At 33.1% G+C, this 20752-nt stretch overlaps 1 protein-coding gene across 1 annotated transcript; it reads right to left on the bottom strand.

The window, feature by feature from the left end:
* Window positions 1-227: 227 nt before the first annotated feature.
* Window positions 228-4232, bottom strand: LOC124359758. The gene has a single exon (XM_046812764.1). It carries the CDS (start codon window positions 4189-4191, stop codon window positions 2110-2112), a length of 2082 nt encoding a protein of 693 aa, XP_046668720.1. The 5' UTR covers window positions 4192-4232; the 3' UTR covers window positions 228-2109.
* Between the last annotated feature and the right edge of the window lie 16520 nt (window positions 4233-20752).

Below are 20752 nucleotides of genomic sequence, written 5' to 3'. Positions count from 1 at the left end.
AGGTAGCCACTTATCTTATGTAGCCACAGTACTTATGTATACTTTATTTTATGCTGTTTCAGCTTATTATGTAATTGACCTGAGTTAATTTGAAAAGCAGTTTGTAAATACTGAAATTCGCTTGAAAATAAAGTCATCATTTATTTATTTATAACATAATGCCACAATTACACATCAAATTTATTCATTACAAAATGGCGGTTGTTGAATAAGATCAATAGCTTAAATCCTATTTCATTTCATAATATTTATTTGCCACAAAAATGCACATCATTGACTAAGTCATAAATACAGCTCATTATTACAGCCACGTCAAAATATTAAAACTAACAATATTGAAGTCTATACAGCACAATAGTAGTTTTAACAGAAATCAAAAATGCAATAATCATTAAAAATCCATATTTTTAATTTTGAAAAATTAATTTAAGCTGTAAAATGTATTCTCCAACAGCTAGGAATAGGAGAAGCCGATCCTCTTATTAACTTAATTGAAAATCTATCAAAGGATATGTGCTAATTTGTCTTTCAACAAATTTATAAATCTTCAAAGATACAACTGCAACAAGGCTGTTAAGGGTTTTACTTAAATAACATTGTCCAATTTCAGCATTTTGTTTTAATATGAATGTTATTGCTATGAATTCCATGATTTAGTTATCTATAAACAGTAAAATCCAAATTTACTTAAATTTAAACATGGAATTCAAAGCCATATATATATATATATATATATATATATATATATATATATATATATAAACTTATAACAGTTAGGAATCGGAAGTTCTTGAAATGTTGTTTACAATGCTCTCTAGGCTCACATTTTTTAAGAGCTCTAACAGTCTTCTTCTGCACAGTACTAATATTTTTTTTCAATCTTAGAGCAGTTACCGTACAATACTAATCCATATCGAAAAACGGATTGGAAGAAGGCAAAATATGCAGCTCTAATTTACTGGTATTATATCGTTCAGTTAACTCGAGATAAATAACTCGTAACAGTCTTATAGTTAAGCAACAACCCATGAAACAAAGGGTTGTTAATTGTCCTTAATAAGTGAATGGTTGCATGAAACCAATTTGAGGCAATTTTTATCGTATCATTTGCCACAATTGTCTATTGTCTATTGTCAATTCAAGATTATTGTACATTTCAGTATATCTTATCCTAAACCTTAAATTGCAGCTATTTTATATAGCATAAATGATTTTGAAATCACTCTACAAAATACAAAAATTAGACCACTCTGGGTACATAATCAAAACACACTATTTTCTAATAGCAATTCCTACAACATTTATCTTAAACAAAATGGCAGCTGTTTGTGTTTAAGGTATTATCTTATTTCAACACCCACCATTTTTGTACGGAACAAATCTTATGATATGTGGTTAGCGACATTATATTTATACTAATACATACCTTTGCAAAGCAAAGATAGGAAGATAGCCGTCTAACATTTGTAAAAGTTGTAAATTTTATCTACTATGGTTTTGAGAATTTCAAGGTTATTCGAAACATTTTACATAACCTGTATATACATCAATAGTAAAATAAGTATTTCGCATTAACGGTTATGTTTAATAAAATATTAGAAATTTCAATGTTTAACAATAGCCTAGTTTAAGCATGACAATTCAAAATAGTACTGGTTTAATCACATATCTTTTATGAAAACTTTTTCTTACTTACTGATTTAACAATTAATAATGTTTACTTATTTATTAATTGTCCTTGGTTCTTAATATAACTATAATTTAAAACAATAAATAATTTTAAAACATTGTTTTAACAAAAGGAATATTGGAGCATTAACATGGATCTTAACTTGAACACAAAAAAATGTTTTTACGGTACAAAATTACTAAACACTTATCTGCAAACATTAATAGCAAATTTTAAATACCATGAGTTTTACATCAAACTCAAATTAAATTATAAATGTTCGATATTTACAATAAATACAAATAAATCAATTAAGTTAACCCATATTAAATAAAGATAGATATAACTGAAATACAGACTATTATTTACATATTATGAAAAAAAAAACACATCTATACAGTATTATTAAAACATATTTATACAATGAATTATTGGCAATGCTACCTACAAGAATGCTTTGGGCTTCCCTCCTCTTTACTCTTTTCACATGGAATATTAGATCCAGACGGTTGTGGCACTGGTTCATCACATTTTGATAAAGCTTTTAAAACATGCTCTAGTGAAGAAATGTTTTTGCTGAAAACTTTTAATTGCTTTTCATTGTTAATCATATTATGTACATTTAACAATTTATTAAGCACTTCTTTTCTTTTCTCATTCCATTGAGGTTCCTCTTCTAAAACAGCTGTGGATTCCTCTTCACCCAAAACATATGTGTCAACTACTTCTTCTTTAAATGTTGTTTGCACAGAATCTTCATCTTTCACCGTAACATTCTCTGTAGTCTTGAGTGGGTAATCACTCTGACCAAATTCATGTTCAGTGGCACCTATATCTGAAATTACCGTACACTGTTTAAAATCTTCATCAGCTGTTACAATGACATATCCATTTTCTTCTCCTTCTTCATAATTTGCTATAGTAACTTCATATTCTGGGTTGTTTTCCACCTCTAGCACTTCACCTTCAACTGTTAATTGCTGATTTCCCAAATCTTCATTACTAATATTCTCTTTCAACGGTATGTCTAAATCACAATCAATTTCTTTCTCGGTTTTAATAGTTTGCTCATTTTCTGGAAAATTATCAACATTTATATGTACAATAGATTTTTGTTTTGGTAGAAAAGCTTTATTTCTATCACTATTGTCTGACTCTGAGGTTATATTGACTGCTGTTTTACCTGATAATGTAATTGGACTTCCACTATGTTCTTTGTTAACTTGAATGTGATCACTCGTTAGACAATACGATTCATTTAATGTAACTAACTTATGTACATTATCTTCCATAGATTCTTGAACAAGAAGTACAGATGGATTTTGTTGAGAAAGCTCTTCATTCTTAATTTCACTAGATGTTTCACATAACTTGACTTCACCATCTTCTGTGTATATCACATGATGTCCGCTGATACTCTGGAGCTCTCCCTCTGCATTGACAATGTAATAAGTGCCACCAGCTTCATCTGATACCAGTGCATATTCCTGAGTGTATTCTTCGTTCTCCTCCTTGAGGACTGGACAAATAATAATATTTTCTTCATCTCCCTGATTTATCGCAATTACTTGACCATCTGTGGCATAATTCACTTCTTCTCCATTATTTATCATTATTTCATTTCCATCTGTGTTGTCTGATTTTTGATTTGTGTACTTGTAACATATCTTTTTCTTTTTTGGTTCCTTTTTAGGTTTCTCAATTTTTTTCTTTCTCCTTAAACGAGTTTTACTGTAAACTACATTTTTTGGATTTATTTTGAAATTATCTACAATGTTCCATAAATCTTTTCTTGTTAAATAGTTTACTCTCTTCAACTGAGAATCCGGTGAACTATTAATTTCATATAAGATTTGTTCAAAAGGAACTCTATGAGCTAGTTTGTTGGCAATTACAGCTCTGTCTATACGATCTAGACTCATGCGAGTAACATCCAACTCATGACCTAAATGTGTAGTAACATAAGACACAATAACAATTCGTTCACCAATATCAACATCCATCTTTGCTGGACAGTGGGCATTTATTTTATTTGATCCTTTTACTTTAAGATGTCTTAGATTTCTTCCTTTCGGTATAAAATTTCCGTCTCTGTGACAAAAGTAAGTGCTCCTAATGAAACCATTCTTCCTTTTACGTGAGCTTGACATTTTAACAAATCTAGATTTAGTTCGACTTTCAAACTCATTCTTCCATAAGTAAAATTCATCTGCTGTTTTAAAATATGCATTACTTTCCTTCAAAGAAATCCCATGAAAATGTTGATAATGTTCTCCCATAATTTTTCTGTTTTGAGCTCTGAATTCACACAATGCACATTTAACCGTCTCTGAAACATCATGTATTCCACTTTCTAAATGTTTAATTAAATTATACTTTTTTTGGAAAGTTCTTCCACACTGATCACACATAAATTCATTTGTTTTCTCCATATGTTTCCATTTTGTATGAGACTCTAAGGTTGACAGTCTATAAAACATTTTCCCACATTGATGACAGAGAAATCCTTCCCCAGCATCCATCACAGGTATATTCTGAAACAAAAAGACATAAAATCTTTAAATCTTAAAATTATTTCCAACACTTCAATGAATATTGCCAAAACATAGTACAAACTTTCTCTTACAAATTCAATTCTACTTTAGAAGTCAAGTCATGTGGAAGCAATACAAGACTTTTGGGAAGAGATTTTTTTTAATGGCCAACAGGTGAATCTGTAGATGAAGATGTTGAAGTCATAGAAGCTGAAAAATATTGCATTAAAACACAAAATCTCTTTAATATTCAAGCACTTTTGTATTCTCATTCCTCGTTTTATTTAATGGCTAATACTATCATTTAAATAAATATTTTTTTTTAATATTGTGCTGCTTCATTTTACAAAAAGTAGTTGTTAAAAAGAGGAACTACACATATCCATTTAATTATATTTTATTTACATAACACGTAATAGACAATATGGTGTTATCATGGTGTTATTATAACTATACTGCCAAATTAAGTTACCAATTTATCAAATAAATTTAATTAAACACCATGATGGATACAAATTTTAAATCAGGAGATATCGTTTTTGCAAATTAAAGGGATGTAGACACTGGCCAGCTAAAATCTCTCGTTGTCAGAAAGAAAAATAAACCAATAAAGTTCGAAATATAATTTTTTGGCGACTTCCTTTAGAAGTAAAGGAATCTAGCCTTTTTTCCTACTCTGAACATATTTATAGTTTTGGCATCACACAACCGGACAATTTTAGGAATAAACTTTTTAACAAAGCTCTATCAGAGGCAGAGCAAGTTTTTAATTGTATAGACAATAACCACTCAATAGATCAAGTAGACCGCAGTTCCTCAAGTAACCAGCAGGATAACATAGACAGCAGTGTTATTTCCATTGATTGTAGCCCACCTCATAGACTAGACACTGTTGAGAACAAAATCAAAGGTATGAAAACATTTGTGACACTGACCTTGAAACATCACTAGAGGTAGGCTCCGCTCTCCTTGCTGGAAATAGTAAGCTTAAGCAGGACCTGTTTGAAATTACTTTTAAAAATTCTGAACTAGCAAAACATATTACTGAATCAACCGACTTTGTCAAGATAAAGTTAGAAGCTCAGATAGAAGAACTGGAGAAAGAAAAACAGCATTAATAGACAGAACCATTTGTTTGGAGATATTATAAGGCAACTTGAACTGCAGCTCTTGAAAGAAAAGGAATTATATAATGAACTAGAACTTTTGTACGTAGATCAAGACACTGACAAAGAACGGATTATTCATAATTATGAAAAAGAAATGGGTCATTTACAGACCCTTATATGAATATGTTTAAAAATGTGTTCAACTATAAGTTAGAATGTTATAAATTACAATAAAATACTTAAATTAAGTACAAATTAGTTTTTTTAGCTTCCCAAAATTGTACTTTTTGGATATGTGTGGTTTCTCAAATAAGTGAATCATATGTGCTACAAATTTTAAAATTGCTCTGGTATATTATTACATTACACAGTATATAAATTACTTTAAAAAAAGGATTACTTGCGAGTAGAGCAAGCATTGTTTGCCATTGGTCGTAACCCTTTGAGTGCTATGGTAACAATCTGTCATCACCAAAATTATGTGATGAATCACATGGTGGTGATCTGCCACTACCTGAAATCCTAACTCTAAATGCTATGATCTTTCGTCACCATGTATTTTTGTGCGTTATAAAGTTTTTTACAGTTTTTTTTTCTGTGCTGTACACTACCTGCGGTTTGTGCAAGATTGTCTAATGTTTATTTTACACTCATTACTGTTGAAATTAACTGCAGCTGTGAAGAGAAATAGTTAACACTCCATCAGTCGCACGGATTTCATAACGTGAGTAGTCGCGCGGAGTACAAATGTACTCCAATTACAATGCTTTTTTTTAATGTACCAGTTTAGGCATAAAACCATATTTCATCATCATAATGGATTAAATAAGTATTTTGACGAGTTTTTTTAACAATAAATAACTTTATTTTGTAATGTTTAGATCTTGACAATTTTTTCTTATGTATCATGTATTTTTAAGCAAAGTATCATACTGTGGGCAAAGATATCATTAATGTACACTAAAATAAAATATAACTGTTTTTAAAAATTAAGAAGTTATTGGCATATAGATAGCAACTTGTATGTAACATATTTGCAATAAAAACAAGAACAAATCAATAATAGAAGCAGATTGCTAGTTCAAACTTTTTTGTTATACAAATAAAATTTAGATATAAAGTAATGCTACACATTTGCTTGTAATTAATTGTTTTATTTTTATAGCCACCACCACTTTTCACTCACCATTTTCAAGCACCATGGCACTCTGTAGAAACTCAGTCGACCGTTAATGAAATGGTTGCCACATTAAACTCATTGATTCCGTCACTCTTCAACAAGCATGCTCCAATTGTTAAAAAACGAGTGAATAAAAGGCGCCCAGTGCCTTGGCTCACTCAAGACATTTTAAATTTAATGGCTCAACGAGACGCAGTCTATCGGAAAGCGAGGAGGACTGGTGATGCGGTGGCCATGGATCAGTATCGCCAACTCCGAAACAGGGTTAAGCAGAGCCTTCGAAATTCTAGATTGAGATATATCAACACGTTATTTGCTAATAAGAAACAGACTTCAACGATCATGTGGCGTAATGTGAAAAAGCTGGGCTTTGGCAAGCAGCCCTCTTCAGTCCCAGTCCAAGTTCCCTTGAATGATTTAAATGATTACTTTCTCTTAATTTCTCGACCAAATAATAATGTTGCTCTGCAAAATTACATCAACCAACTACAAAGTCTGCAACCCACGGAGCATGCATATCCTCTATTCAAATTTAAGCCAGTGATGCAGTTGGATGTCCTGCATGTAATCAACAGAATCAGTACCAATGCAACTGGTGCTGATGACATATCAATTCGACTGGTGAAACGTGTCTTGTTCGCTATACTTTCATCTCTTACTTTAATTTTTAATGAATCTTTGCGAACTGGTATTTTTCCTGATATATGGAAGATTGCCCAAATCCATCCACTAAACAAGATCCCATCACCTGCTTTTCCGCAAGACTACAGGCCTATCAGCATCTTGCCTGCTTTATCTAAAGGTCTTGAACGAATAGTGCATTGTCAAATTACTCAATTTCTACAATCGCAAAATATTCTTAACATTTATCAGTCTGGATTTCGACAGTATCACAGTACTGAAACTGCGTTATTGAGAATTACAGATGACATCCGGTTTGCCATGGACCAAAGGCAGTGCACTGTATTAGTACAGTTTGACTATTCTAAAGTTTTCGATACTGTTAATCACACTTTATTAGTAGAAAAATTGAGACATATAGGATTTTCCACCGAGGTTCTTACATGGATGGGATCTTATCTAGGTGGAAGACAGCAGTGTGTTATGGTTGATGACATTAGATCTGACTGGAAGCCTGTTACGTGTGGTGTTCCACAAGGATCCATTCTTGGCCCTTTACTTTTTTCACTATATGTTAACGATATAAGCAAGGTACTGACACATACGAAGTTTCACTCTTATGCTGATGACTTACAGATATATGCTCACTGCAGTGTTAGTAACATTAACCAAACTATTGAAAACATTAACTTGGACATTCAACATATTGTACTTTGGACTGAAAAGCACGGACTGAAACTCAACTCGGACAAAACTAAACCCATAATAATTGGGCATTTTAGACTTTTGAATACAGTTGACTTTAACAATGTACGTGAAATATTGGTAAACGGAGAGGTTGTAGCATACTGTAGTAGTGTCAGAAGTTTGGGATTGACAATTACGAAAACGCTGGACTGGACCGACTACGTTGTAGATACCTGTAAAAAGGTATTTGCAGCAGTGCATATGCTGAAAAGAATGCAACGATTTCTACCACACCACATAAAGATTTTACTGATTAAATCACTCGTATTTCCCCACTTCCTCTACTGTTGTGCCGTGGTTAATGACATGACTGTGGTTTTGAATAATCGATTACAGAAAATCCTAAATTATTGTTTACGATTTTTGTTTAATTTAAAGCGAGATGAGCATATCTCACCTTATTATGTACTAATGTCAACGTTAAAATTGCAAGATCTAAGAGCTTTCCGAATCCTAATTTTACTTTTTTCTATCCTTAAAACCGGGTTTCCAAAATACTTTACAAACGATTTTGAGTTCATTGCTATTGAAGAAGGCGTAAGGAACACCCGCACTGGCTCGTCGACGTTGTGAATCCCCCACCACAGAACGACTGTCTTTAATAAATCATTTGTAGTGTCTGCTTGCAGTTTGTGGAATTCTCTTCCAGATCCTTTAAAATCTTTGCAGAGCCGGGATCGGTTTAATTCGGCTGTTAAGTTGTATTTTTTGCAGCGGATGTCCGCGGCCGTGGTGCCCGAGGATCGCTAGTCATGATTTGTTGCAGACAGAATGAATGAATGTGTGAGTGTAAGTAAATAATTTTAATAAAAATATAATGTTTTAATATTCTAATGTTGTATATTTTGACTAAATTTTTGTTTAAAATGTATCATCAATATTATTTTGTAATCAAATATTAATTTTATACACAATATAAATTTAAGAGTGCAATTTTGTTTTTGTTAAAAGATTTGTTGTTAGTTTTAGAATACATAGCAAATATTCATTTTATTTTTGAAACACTGTTGATTTGATTTTTATTTTGAAGATTACAAATGGCTTGTACTTACATATATTAATAATCAGGTTAAGTGTAAGAAAGGACTATGTAGTCCTAACTTCGCCTGAAAAAATAAAGAGAATTTTCATTTCATTTCACTTTTTATTTAAATTTTTCAGGTATATTAAAACATTTAACTATAACTAACTTACTATACACACTTAGGCCTAAAAAGTGTATCATAATAACAGAGCTTTGTAAATTATGTTCAGTTTTGTGTTCTTTTATTCTTGGCACTGTACACACACACTTCTCAGGTGATCAGGACATACCGACTTATGGCACTTATTACACTTTTTCCTTGTTGACTTGTTCCTGGCTCTGCCGCAGATGTAACATCGACCATGCGTCCCTGCGGGTACTGCTGGTTGAAGCTGATTTTTATGTGCTCCATCCCCATCAAGTTTCAATAGCAATCTTCCTTTGATTCTAATTTCGCTTGGGATCATTTCCTGGCTGATGCGGTGTTCAATCTGTTGTTTCATAAGTTTGAATGCCATAGTTTTTACAAATTCCATCCGACTAACAAAGTCCTGGTTTTGGTTATCTTTGTAAATGCAAAGAGCATTTACTCCCCCTACATTGAGAACATGGAAAAATAGGGTTAAGGGCCACCTTCGGGAGTTTCTTGCAGTGTCATACTGGCGACACATTTTATCAAGAACGTCTACACCATACTTGGTGTTATTAAAAGTAGTAATGATAACTGGCTTCCTGTCGTCCCCTGTGGCTGGGTCAATGGCAGCATTGTCATGCATTGTTGAAATAGCCAACACGGCCTTCTTCTTTTTAGGTACATACAATACCAATGTACAATTCTTTTGGAATCCAAAGATACCACTTTTCAATTCCCTAGCTGCATATGGTAAAAAGTTTGGAGGAACTTCACGTTTGTTTTTCCGTAAAGTTCCAACCAGTGTAAGTCTCTGTTATTCACGCAGCTTCATAGCAAGTGGTACAGAGGTAAACCAATTATCAAGTGTAACATTCCTGTTTGTTTCTGAAATTGGCTCTACTAACCTCAAAACTAAGTCTTGTGTGAAGTTACTAATGTTGAAAGGGCCATTTGGTTGCTTACGCACATACACCTCCAGGTTTGAAGCATAATATTTAGTTGTAGATACAAGGGCAAAGATTTTCAGCCCGTATTTAGCAGGCTTACTTGGCATATAAACCCTAAAGATACAATTACCTCTAAACGGCTTAGTATTACCAGGACAGTGATTCCCCCTTAAATCATTGGGTGATTTCCCGAGATAATCACTCTGTATACAAGCATCTGACTCAGATTTCGGTTAAAGCATCAATGCTCATAAATGCTTTTTTGCAAACAGAAAATGATCCTGAGCTACAGTTTACATGGTAAGTATAAGAAAATAACTTTATGCCAGGTTTAGAATTGGCATCATTAACAGGTCTATGACGGGCTATCTCGTGTACTGTTATAATGTTTTGCAAGTATAACATCGTCTCTGGACTCTAATATTTTTGACTAAGTTTTGGTTTGTATACTAAGGTGGTGCTTCCCTCTCCAGAGGAGGCGGAGCCTCTCCTACTGTGACGCACCCCAGGGGTTCTGAGTCTCGGATTAACCAGAGGGCTCTGCCTATGGGAGGTCTCCTGAGCTCCTTGGTGGAATCTCCTGATACCAATTTTGCTTCACCACGTGTGACCTCCCAGGGCGGAACTGATTTACCACAGTGGACCATTATTGGTAAGCTGACATCCCGGATAATGGTTTTTGAATATGTTATTTTTACTGTCTCGTGACCCCTCAATGTCAAGACTGTCTGAGTGCGTTTTCTTGTAAGTCTAGAACTCTCTGGGAATCTTCACTAGATTCTTTCTCATACTAATTCATATCGTAATGCCAGACCTGGCTTATGATAAACCCTGTCTGCATTCCCAGACACTTGAAACATCTGAGAAAGGATATTAAGAAGGACATTGCCCTAATATCCTAGTGTCTGCTTTCTAAACTGGCTTCAAATTAATAGTAAAAAATATATAACAGTATCCATAAAAATGTTGATTGCATTCATTTCTCATTTCTTCACTCACCCTTTAAAACCAGTTCATCTGGCAAATGGCAAAGTTAATTTATAAAAGCCGGTTTAAGCGTTATTGTCCAAGTTCTGAGATTAGGTCTCACAATATTCATGGTGTAGTTTGTTGTCTTGGAAAACAAGGTCTATGCCATGGGGTTTTAGGTCTTTTTTAGTGCAATGCTGTATTGTTGGAATATATTCAATGCATATTTACTTCTTGTCATGTTTTTTATATTACAAGTTGTTGTTCATATGATGTTTATTACATTGTTTATGCCAAATAAACAATAATAATTTATTTACAAATCCGAGAAGAACACGATTACCAGTGTGACCACCGAACTGAAAGAGAAATTGGCATAGCTTGACTTCACGACCATTGCTTGGGAACTCTTTATTGCTGACAACTTGCAACTTAAATTAACTTTGCTGTACATCCCTGAATTCAGTGTTCCAATAGCTAACTGGTGAGATTGTTCACAATGATTGCTCAACAAATATTATAAATCTGAAAGTGAAGTTGGTTGCATATCAACAAATGAGCATAAAAATATTGATTGTAAGGAATTACATTAAGAACAAATATTTTCAAGGTACAAGCAATTAATTTGGTGCAATAGAAAGACAAATAAATTTTCTTTTTGTGTTAGTATTGTAAAACCAACCAACCAAATATCTTGTTGTTTACAGGCTAGTAAAACTTAAACAAAAAGTCGTTGTTGGATTTCTTTAATTTATTGTGTTCATTAAATCGATAATTTGAGCGTCTAACTTGTCTCAATCTCATATTCCCAATGGTACCAAAAACATAACATCATCTGTTCATTAAAATCTTATTTTTAGCGATAGAACTTACTCCATGTCAAGTGTCGCAGGTTCAATTTCCGGGATTTTTACGGTCTGGTGTACACTTATAAGAATCACTGGTCTGTGGTAAAACCGGTGGGAGGATCCATCTTAAATTAACGGTAGTTAGCTTGGGTGGAAGTTGACAGGATCAGTGATTTTCTTATGTAAGTGTACAGATCCAAAACACCCGGTTTGCATTTTTTGTCTTCACTATTAAAAAAAACCCACTTAATTTATGTTTATTTAATGCTCCATGAGGTATTTATTATTGAATCATGGCCATAATAATAACTTTTAAGAGTTAAAAAACCCATTTACATTATAATAACACTCAGATATAACACAATGTATTGAGGTTTGGAATCTATCCTCTTCGTCACGTGGGGGAGGTATTAGTACATACAAAAAAAAAGAACAGAAAGAAAAAAAGAAGGGAAAGACAAGGGGTCAAACATACGCAAAAGCTGCTTGGAGTCCAGGTCCAGGCATTGTCACTGCAGAGGATGCAAACCCAGAGCAGAGAATTTTCTAACATCCTTCTGAGCATCCAAAATAGATGTAAATAATTTTCATATTCAGATAAGAAAAACAAAATCTCTTAACTTGAAAAACTCAAAAACATCAAAATGTATCTCTCAACAATAAAAACACGGATACAAAAAATACAGAAAATGTCAAAAATCTGTCATCTAGGATACTAAGTCCAACAGAAACTGCTGTTTTATCTAAAGGGTTAAACTTTTCCTTAGCCCATAAATCTGTGAAAGCTTTGAATTTCGTAACTGGAATCGAGTCTGCTGTTTCCCAGCTATTTGAGGAACAGGATGACCAATTTCAGTGTGAGGCCAGTCTCTTGCTCAACAAAATTCCTCCCACAAAACCCAATCTTAGTAAGGGGGAACTCAGGGCTGTATCGATCCTTGGGAAAGATGATACAGTAAAAATCTTAATATCTGACAAAGGAAACACTTCTGTAGTACTAGACACTGTAACGTACAAAGAGAAAATTGCTGAAACTTTGAACACTGACACATATACAATACTAAATAAAGATCCAACAGATGCGTTTGAGCACAAAATAGCCAAAACCCTTCATAAACACAAAGAACATTTTTCAGACAAATTCACATCTAAATTAAATCCGCATCATTCCAAAGTCCCATAAATGTATGGCCTTCCTAAGATCCACAAACCTGGCATTCCTCTACGACCAACAATTGATTCCCGGAACTCACAGTGTAGGGAAATATCTAGAGCCCTCTTGGGCTTTCTGACACCACTTGTAGGAAAAACTGACTCTTTTATTAAAATTTCCAATGACTTCTTTGAGAAGTCAAAAACTTAACTTGCTGAAACTGATAGGCTAGTTAGCTTTGACGTTGAAAGCCTGTTCACTTATGTACCAATTCCAGAAACACTCAAAATCATTGAATTTCAGCTAAAAGACCAAACAATGAGAGAATAAAATTGCCCATCATGGTAATTATGAAACTATTAAAGCTATGCACTCAATGCAACTATTTTTAACAACAGTGCAGAATTTACCGTCAAGATGTGGGAATGACGATGGGATTTCCTCTATCGCCCATTTTCACCAATATCTTCTGGAGGAATTTGAGCAAAAAGCCCTGGCTTCAACTCAGTTAAAACCGAGGATCTAGTGGAGATACGTGAATACCACTTTCTTCCCTCATGGAGACACTTAACTTAAGTTTTTTCCCCACATTAACAGCATTCCTCCTTCCATTCAACTTACCACTGAGGTAGAAGTCCAAAACAAACTACCCTTTCTGGATGTGTATGTAGGGGGTAGGGGGATGTAGTAGGGGGGGACGTTGTGTATGTATGTGACGTCCTTAAGACAACAGTTTATTGTAAGAAAACACACGGCCAATATCTAAATTTTCAATCAAACCACAAAAAATCTGTCAACAAAAGAGTAGCATACTCATTGTTTGACAGAGCAAGGAGCTTGTCACAGACAAAGATGGATTAAAAGAAGAAATCAAAAACGTTGAATAAGATCTTTTAAAAAATGGATACCCTCAGTTTGTTATACATTAGTTCAAAAGAAACAATAGAAAAATCCGAGAGTCAGAGAATTAAAACAAAGAAAAATTAACGTTTATTCCTTCATACTTCTTTCATTTACTCAATATATGTCCCTTTTGTGCCAGGATTATCGGAGAAAATTAGAAGTGTAGGCAGAAAATATAATATTAGAACTGCTTTTACAACACAACACTTTTAGACATAGTCTCGTAAAAAGTAAACCAAATAATGGCACACAGGACTCAAAAAACTGTTTTTTACAGTATAACATGTTCTTGTAATACGGAATATATAAACGAGTAAAAAAGACCACTAAATGTGAGAATTAAAGAACTTTATGTAAAAAATACGAAAAAAGGACTAGTGGAAAAATATAAAATTGCTCAACATTGCTGGTCTGGAAGTCATCAAATAAAATGGGATGAATAATACACAGCGAAGGGAAATTTTTGAAGCTTATTGAAGATAAAAAAATTACCTAAGTACTAAGTCCAACAGACCAACCACTAAGTCAACCTTTGGTTAGTTAGACCACTTTGGGTACCAATATTAAGAAAAGAACTAACTATGATACGTAAAAAGATTATACCAATTTAAGAAACATAGGGCCGGAAGCGACTTGCCTTTACCCCTTTCTCCTCCTGACCACCGCCTTCCTGTCCCATTGTTTCAGATGACACAACGCGGTGCCAAAGAAAGAGCCGACATCGATTTTCATGTTAGTATCCCACTTTCACTATCCAAAAATGACTTTAAGTTGTTTTTAAATGACACCTGTAAATGTGATAATATAGTGGTAAAGAAACTTGAATTTAAATATCCATCAGAATATTCTTCTTCTAAGGTGGGGGGGGGGGGGGGTGGGGGGGGGGGGGGGTGGGGGGGGGGGGGGGTGGGGGGGGGGGGGGGTGGGGGGGGGGGGGGGTGGGGGGGGGGGGGGGTGGGGGCATCCGAAAAGGATATTTTACAATCAATTCCAAACAGTGAGATCATAGAAAAATTTGGCATTTCAAGTGAGAACAGGAAAAAACTGCTGCTTTACAAAGGCCATCAAGGGTAATCAAGGGTTAAGTTCATCAAGTTAGTACCTTTTTGAAACACCTCTAGCCATTTTGACTTTTAATTATAGTACTGTACATTGATTTATTATTTTTGTATGGCATATGTTTGTTGTTTATACATTTTATTAAAAAAACATTGACAATAATTATACTGTATAATTTATACACCCCCATGAATGGTAAATTTTTTGGGGGGGAATGCGCCATAGCCTTTGGGGGGGATGGGCACCCCTGTATATATATATATATATAATATTTATATATATATATACATACAACACACATACACTCACATATATACTTACATACATACTCTTACATACATACATAAATTTATAAACACATACATTACCCAAACATATACACACATACAAGCACACTACTAAGATACTTAGACACAAAAGATAAAGATGTAACCATTACACACTCATACAATAAAAAAAGTCTTTATTCCAAGCTGGAGGAAAGGAAGAATCACGTTGATTAGCTCTGACAATAACCCTAATGATCTTGTTCTGATTTATTATAATAATAGGTCGAATAATAATATGCCCCCTCCCCAACATGAAATACTATATTACAATTTAGAGTTAATTAAATAGAATAGTAAATAGTTTTCAAGATAGAAATTGGACGTAAATACTGAAGAAAATAAAAAGTCCTCAACAGTGTTTTAAATAGTTTTTGACATTCAAAATGTGTTCCCTCCAACTACACCTTTCATCCAAAATAACCCCCAGATACTTTATTTGTTCCACCCTGTTAATTTTAACACAATCTTTACATGGATTTCTCACGAGAATTAAGCATTGCTTGCATTAAAAAAAAGGTATCTTGTTGTATGTCTTTTTTTATTTCTTAGAGAAAAATTCATAAACTTCGTTTTTTACGCTCAAGACCATCATCCTATTTCTAGTAAATCACATTTTCAATCTGTCAAGGTCTTCTTGCATTACGCTATACACTATTTGGTTACTTATAGTGGAATAGCAAAGGGCAGTGTCATCTGCAAAACAAGTTAAGGAACCAGATAAATTTCCATTGCACAAGCTATTAATATAAACTAAGAATAGTATTGGGCCCAAAACAGACCCTTGTGTCATTCCAAATTTAATTGGAAGAGTTGAACTGATGGAGTCCAGAAACTTTACACACTGAGATCGGTTTGTTAGATAGCTCTTAAACCATTCATAAGGGATACCTCTAAATCCGGCTACCCACAGATAGTCTAGTAAAATGTTGTGATCCACGGCATCAAATGCCTTAGTTATATCAATAAATATTCCACTTACAAATTTACTACTGTTAATTCCTTTCATAAACATCTGAACAGAACTTTAAGAAAGCATCTTCAGTATATTTTTTGGCCATAAACCCAAATTGATTTGCACAAAAAAACTTATTAGAATCTAAAAATTGAATCAACCTGACTTTCATAAACTTTTCCATTATTTTTAGTGACAACTGATAAAAGAAAAATCGGTCGATAGTTATTGAGACCTTATTTTTATTGGAACCTTTCTTGTGAAGTGGGACAACTAGTGCAGTTTTTAAAGAAATTGGAAAGATACCAGTTTTGAAACTAAGGTTAATTAGAAATGTCAACACAGGAGATAAGATATGACCCACTTTTTTCATTACATGCGCTGAAATACCATCAATACCAGGAGACTTGTTAGATTTTAAACTATTGATAACAGCCAGAACTTCTTCAGAACTAGTACGATAGCAAAAAAATGAATTATCCGAATACTTAGCAAGAAAAACATTGGTTGTACATATGATAATCAAAGCCATCAAAACTGTCAGCGTCATTCATTAGGTTTTAAACTGCATTAACAAATAAAGATTGAACTCATTGGCGACAGCTTGACACTCTGAGATAAGTTTGTTCTTCCGGCCTGGATATAGAATAAACACCTGGAATGCGATATTTCTTTCTGCGAACCAAGCATGTTATTAATTGTTTCCCATTGCTTCCTGATATCAAACTTATTTTCTTCAAAAATACTCTGGTAATAATGTGTTTTTTGTTAAAAAATTTCTTCCTTCAACTTTTTCCTATAATTTTGAAAAAAACTGAAATTTTGGGTCGTTCAAACTTTTTCTTGATTTTTTATACAGTAAGTTACTAAACCGCTGACGCTTGCAAAGATCAATAGTCATCCAAGGCTTTAAAAACTTATACTTAGAGGTGATTTTTACTTTATACATAGAATAGTCCACAGCTTGTCTCAATACATCAGCAAACAATGAAAACGAGACATTGGTATTTTTTTCTTCATAAATAATTGACCAGTTGTACGTGCTAAAAAAACATGTACGTGTAATTTTGACAAAATATGTTTTTTTTTTAATTCAGGAGACAAAATATCCTTCTTTTTTGACAGATTAGGAAATAAAATATTACAGACTACTGCATCATGGTCTTGCCTAAAAGAAGTTAAAACATCAGATTCAAAGCTACATTGATCTCTAATTCTAAAAAATATATGATCTAAACAGCTATTTCCTCTAGTGGATAAGTTAATCAGTTGCTCAAGGCCATTACTTGACATAATCGTTAAATACTCGTCAAGGAGCAGTGACCGCTTAAGCAAGCATAAGTTCATATCTCCGGTAACAACTAAATTCTGATCTTTAGATTCAGACAATAAGATATTTAATTCGCCCAAGAAATATGCAATAGAATGCGAATGCAGCCTATAAACCGCCACGATCACAACAGAAAGCCCAACATTCAATGTCAACAGTGACTTTGAGCGTGTTAGCTGATTGCATAGTAACGCCTGATCGTCTGGCCTCATATCGCTGACTCACGTAAACAATCACTCCACCTGATCTGTAGCTATCACTACAGTTTGAATACTGGTTATACCCACTAATTAAATACAAACTTATTTCACAATCGTGTATCCAAACTTCTGTCAGTACAATTACATCTGGCAAAATCTGAAGATAAATAAAATAAAGAATAAAAATTTTCTCTTAGACTATTTAGATATATTCTGATGAAATATAAAAAAATCTAGTCTTGTCTCAAACAATTGATTGATAGTGTTTACGACTTTTTACTCAAATAAGTGCTTACTTACAGTTTTTTCAATTTGCTCCATTGAACTAACAATATCAAAGGGATCACCTTCAGCTCAGAAATATTTTGCTCTCAACAAATTGCCTCTAATTATGCCTAGTCGAGCGACCCTTCAAGTAGGCCTAGACACTCAATTCGCCTGTCACTTTCAAATAAATAATTAATTATTGTTTTCGTTGATTGTCATGTATTTGATTAATTTATAATTTTATCATGAATAATTATCTTCGCCTCTCAGATTCACCTCGAACTGAAGAGGAAATTTTTTTATTTGCAGAATACATATGACAATCAGGAGTAGCAGCAACTGGTGGCGATGCATTCAATTCTATTCTAGCCAACATCGCTTACTTTGGGAGGCAGAATACAATAGCCATTTGTCGTAATGACTTTTAAGAGTCAAAATAGGTTAAAAAGTCTATTCTTTTAAGTGCTGTAATTTATTTTCGTTCCTGAAAATGAAAACTCATCCAAAATTAGTGACCTTTGAACAGTACCAAAGTAGCCTACCATTTGTTTTTATAAATATACATAACCTAAATAGCTTTTTTATCATTAAATTAATTACTTATTATACTGCAGCCTTACACTTGTACAAATATATAAACATATTGAATGTATTCATATCGTTATGTACACTTAAAACTACCAACAAAATAAGCCTAGGCGATATGCTATAAAAACGTTATTTGAAATAGACAATGGTTATAAATTGTAGTTTACCTTTTTTAATTCTAAATCGACGGTTTTCGACATTTTAAATAAACGAATAGAAAATTATTTCAGAGGACTTTGAAGAAAAACTTCCATAAAAATCCCAATTGAACTTAACCTATAACAATGCAAGGGTTCAACTTCCCGTCACGGTCACACACAAAAAATTTCAGAAATTATAAATTCATTTGAGTGTTTTTTTTTTTTGCCTGACTAAACAAAGGGTTTACAATTTGTTTTATGCTGCCTCACTGTTCTCTATTTTGTGTGTTTTTTTAACTCTTCACTGTAACTAGATTAATAAAATCAAAATGTATTTACATTCTTTCGTAAACATAGTTTCATACAGTGTAATATATCTTTTATCATGTCCAAATCCCAGTTTAAAAATGTGTATTATAATTTTCTCTATTTAATTTAACGTTTTTGATACAAGGCTTGTCCGAAGGTAATGGAACTATTTACTTATACCACCAGCTCCCTGCTATATTAGTGACAGATTGTTGATTAAATTGTTCAAAGGTTAAATTTAAAAAATATTATCATAACATGTGTTAAAAGTATGGAAATATTATGTAGATCAACATCATTTATAGCGTTCCTGGCTAATCCATATACAAATTCATTATAGTAGATACTAAAGTGTCCTGAGATCCTATGTATTACATTTTTTTAATTTTTTTCATTATTACACTAAGTATTCCATACAGCAAAACGTATCTATTGCATATGAATTTATGTCCACCAGGGATATCCACGATATACTGTGGTATTTACAGGATATATAAGGTATATTCAAATGTCCGATCCTGTATGGCCAGTGTATATCCCCCATGTATATCCTGTGTCTTTTCTGTGAATATCCTAAGTACATTCGATAAATCCACCAATGTACACTGGTAATACATTAGATCATCCATGGATATTTTAAATTTCCACCAGATGTACATAGTATATTCACTGGCTCTTGTATGAATATTTAGAATATCCACCAGATACCCATTCAATGCATATTTATACATCCTTTTATATACACTAGATATTTCGTGTACACCACTTAGAGTTTCCATAAATATACATGAGATATATAGTTACTGAATATAATTAATATCCACCATTTATAAATGTAATACTGAAATATCCACCAAATATACTTGCCATCCACTGTATCCGCTGATGTATTAATCTTCAACAGAAGTACACTATACTTACCCAGATATAAGATTCTTCATATAGGTACACTAAAACCATCTACCATTTATACACTTTCTAGAAACAGGTTTCCACAATAGTGTGGTATACAAGATACTCAGCAAAGTAACATTCCATAAAAGCTGTATAGCTTAATCGTATGTAGCATAAAAATATATTATAAATATTTGAATAATGTCCCAACGAAGCAAAAGTGTTTATTAATATATTGATATTCTTAAATATGTATAAGAATTTTCATAGGTAGTTAATCCCCTCATAAATTGTTGAACTTTTGAACCAAAATAGAGAAATATTAGTTAATTTTTGTTAACACACATACGCACGCTCTGTCCCCCCTCTCTCTCTCTCTCCTTTCTAAGAGTGCAACACGAATAACAAGCTATTGTTGCATAATGAACTTTCTGCTCAACATTCTCAGCAGCCAAAAGATGTAGTATGTTAATTCGGAATAACCATTACATTCACATTGTTAATAAGGACATTCGGTAAGAGAACCCGTTTCTATGACACGAATAACTATTTTCTCTTCCACACACAAATACGGAAAATTGTGGCTGAAAGTAATAAAATATTATTTGTAAATGGTGTGAGAAGTTTTTCTTCAGCTAACCTATATTATGGAAGTGCGCTATACAAATCTTTGGTTAGATAGCTTAATCTAAACAAAGAACTGACAACTCATTCCGCATCCCAGTAATTACCCCATGTACTATGTAACAAAACAATTTTTTGTAAATACATTTTTTGATGGTTTATGTATAATGTTTTTATACCATAATTATATCCACATTTTCCTGAAAAGTGTATTACAGATTTA

This window comes from Homalodisca vitripennis, chromosome 4 (genome assembly GCF_021130785.1).
Source record: "Homalodisca vitripennis isolate AUS2020 chromosome 4, UT_GWSS_2.1, whole genome shotgun sequence".
Classification (NCBI taxonomy): domain Eukaryota; kingdom Metazoa; phylum Arthropoda; class Insecta; order Hemiptera; family Cicadellidae; genus Homalodisca; species Homalodisca vitripennis.
This window is presented reverse-complemented; position numbering and strand designations above follow the sequence as displayed.

Bases quoted from the DNA above. Each gene is read 5' to 3' on its own strand.
- LOC124359758 (XM_046812764.1), bottom strand. From the start codon at position 4,191: ATGGATGCTGGGGAAGGATTTCTCTGTCATCAATGTGGGAAAATGTTT.